This window comes from Triticum dicoccoides, chromosome 3B (genome assembly GCF_002162155.2).
Source record: "Triticum dicoccoides isolate Atlit2015 ecotype Zavitan chromosome 3B, WEW_v2.0, whole genome shotgun sequence".
Lineage (NCBI taxonomy): Eukaryota > Viridiplantae > Streptophyta > Magnoliopsida > Poales > Poaceae > Triticum > Triticum dicoccoides.
In genome coordinates, this window is record NC_041385.1 from 164,285,741 (window position 1) to 164,288,738 (window position 2,998).

At 48.9% G+C, this 2,998-nt stretch overlaps 1 protein-coding gene across 2 annotated transcripts in view; it reads left to right on the forward strand.

The window, feature by feature from the left end:
* The first annotated feature begins 316 nt into the window (after window positions 1-316).
* Window positions 317-2,998, forward strand: part of LOC119275355 — an 8,011-nt gene continuing 5,329 nt past the window's right edge. For both annotated transcript variants that reach the window (XM_037556170.1, XM_037556171.1), the window contains exons 1-2: window positions 317-513; window positions 602-1,040. In XM_037556170.1, the coding sequence (XP_037412067.1) occupies window positions 488-513; window positions 602-1,040 (465 nt within the window). In that variant the 5' untranslated portion in view covers window positions 317-487. The remainder of the gene's footprint in view (window positions 514-601; window positions 1,041-2,998) is intronic.

Consider the following 2,998-nt stretch of genomic DNA (forward strand, 5'->3'; position numbering starts at 1 on the left):
GAGCATTGTGCGCCCAACAATTTGCATATAGTCGCTCACTATCACATGATGCGGTCTGGCGAACGATGGTGCCACGTCACCAGCCACAGGAATTAAAGGCAAAAACAATTTAGTCGCTGTCCATCACCTGTCGCCGTCCGCAGTAGTAAATGGGAGGTGGGCCTCTCGCGCACGACACTGGCGCCAGCAAGGCATTAAATAAATATTATATGGAATAATTAATGAGGTACCAAAAATAAAGGTGGGGAGAGCGGGAAAGAGTAAATTAGTCGCCTCGATCCTATCAAAACCTTGCCTCGAAGTATTAACTCCGTATCGTAATCGCTGCGTCTTTTAGATATCGACGACCTCCCTTCCCAACGCACGCCGCTTTCCTCTCCTTCCTTCCTTCCAGTCTACTCCTTCTCCTTATCTCCCCCAAAACACCGGCGCTTGTTGAGAAATCGCAGGTAGATTTGCGCGGAGGGGCCGCGTCGACGTCGCATCCATGGCCGCCGCCGCGTTCTCCATCAGGTTGGTGTGCGCAGCCTCGTCTGGTCGGCTTTTATGGTGGTCGTGTGTGCGTATTTTTTCCTGATCTCCATTTGCGATCTGTCCCAAGGGGGTACGCGGCGAGCATGAGGAGCGAGGCGGCGGCGGAGGGTCGGCGTCCCTTGGGCATCGAACATCTCCCGCCTATCAAGGCGCCGAGGTTCCGGTGGTGGGCGGACGAACTGGCCTCCGCCGTCGCGGCTGCAGCGGCGGCGGCGGCGCCGTCCCCGAGGAGGTCGCCAGGGAAGGCGAAGCCGCCGAAGAAGAGGTCCATCTCTGACCTCTTCGCCGCGGCGCCCCCCTTGGACGTGTCCCCCGCCGGTGATAGCGGATGCAACGAGCAAACGGTGGTGGACGGCGACGAGGCGCTGTGCGCGATCGTGAGGCGGGCCAAGGAGGAGAAGAAGCGTAAGAGGAGACTGCAGGAGGAGCAGGAAGAGACTGCAGCGGCTGCCGCGCCGGAGAGCAGCGGAGGGCGAGATCCGAGGAGTAATTTCGCTGCCACAAAGGTACGTGATGCAGCCCAGCCCAGCCCAAACCCAAAACTGCCTGTCTGTCAATGCAATCATATCATCTACTATTGTTCCTATGCTTTTTACCCGGATTCCATTTTACTTTTGATCTGCTTGGGACGGGTAAATGCTTTGCGTGTCCATGAGACGAAGAATCTGAAAATATTTAGTACTACTCCGTATTAGATTTGGTTGACTTTATGAAGATAACTTGGTTGCTATTTGTGTGGAGCAATTAGTTGTACCTTTACATGGGGGCAGTCCCATCGTCTCGCAGGATATTTTATGTAAGGATTGACTGTGCCGAACCCAGTTCCTAATCTGAACTGGGTGCGTGATAATTGCTGTGCTCACGTTAGAACGATTATTGTATTTTATTCTGTTGCATCATTACATTTCCTACCTCTTTACGGTTTTGTATGCGTAAATATTGTTATTTCATGCTTAATTTGTCGACTCTGATCGATCAGTCCAAGTTGGGGCTTAGGACATTCGTATGAGGATTCTAGGGAACATGGTGAGATGTATACCTGCAGCTGCTCATACACATAGTTAAGACCAATAACAGATTGAGTCGGCTAGATTATGATGACCAACTAAACTAGTAGTGGCTGTAGACGAGACAAGCTAGCTAGTAGTGCAGCATATGTACAACATCTAATAGTACATGGTACATCGTCATCGTGTTTCCTTTTTCTCGCACAATGGGCGGTAGGTTGTGAGCTGCATGCGTACTTGGTGTACCTCCTGCACATTTCAGCCGTGTGGACCCACGCTAGACTTTATCATAGGAAACGGACGTGGAGCAAGTACTTACCAGACCGATATCTTTTGCATTTTTCTCTTGGATAGGAAACTTCATTATTACATACCTTATACCTTTATTAGCATCTTTTTTTTATAAAAACCAAATATATAATCTGGGAATCTATTTAAGCGCATGATAGGTGGTGTGGAAATGTCTCAGAACACCTTTGAGCATGCACAGGAATTGTGTTTAGTAGATGGTGGGAGTTTCCAGTGTGTCGCAGTCAACCTGTCAACATATGTTTGACATGATGCATGGTTTGCTGTTTGTACTCTCTTATGGAGTATATTCCAATAATTATCTAGTTGACCAGAGAATTTTAAGAGGGTGTGGCTGAGGCAGGATGTTTGAAGTAATGTTGGAAAATAAACTTCATTTCTCCAGTTCCATCTGATATATTGCGTTTGAAGTTGTCTGATATAACACATTAACATTTAATATAGAGCGAATAACAATAATAATATTGTTTGACTCACCGTGCATGTGTTGCACCCATTAAGATTTTATAATTCATCTTATTTGGATCTCTAAGGATCAAATTCTGAATTTGATCTTTAAATTTTATCACTCAATTGCATTCTTTTATGAGCAGCTTGGCTATAAAATGCGTTACTTTTCCTTCAATTAATAATTATTGTTATGTTCTACAACAATATTTATTACTGAGGAGGGTGAGCCCCCGAGCCGCTCTGCGTGAGCAACTCGGACGGACACAACCCTTCCCGCCACCGCCGAACAACGTCGCATCACGAAGCCCTGCTGGTCGATCGTCGGTGGTGGCGGGAGCTATGCTCGCGGCGCAGAGTGGTTCTTGGGCACGACATGGAGTTCCTATGTGGTCTATGCCAGCGGTGAATGTGTTGCTGCTCGGATTTGCCGTGACCTGCTACGACTGCCTGCTCCCGCGCCGGTGTCATAATGCTGGACGTTAATCGTGGTGTGGCAGGAAACAATCGCATCAGCATGACTCATCTCCCTTTGATCCAAATCGAGGCCTCAAAGATCTACTTGTGCCCGTTACCTGCACGCGTTCGGTGGCCACATGCGCCGCTCGCCCCAGCTGCACCCTCCCTCAAGCTCACTCTATCCAAATGTCAACCTCTGGCGGCTCCACACGCGGCACACCCTGCTAGTTATGGCTGCACCT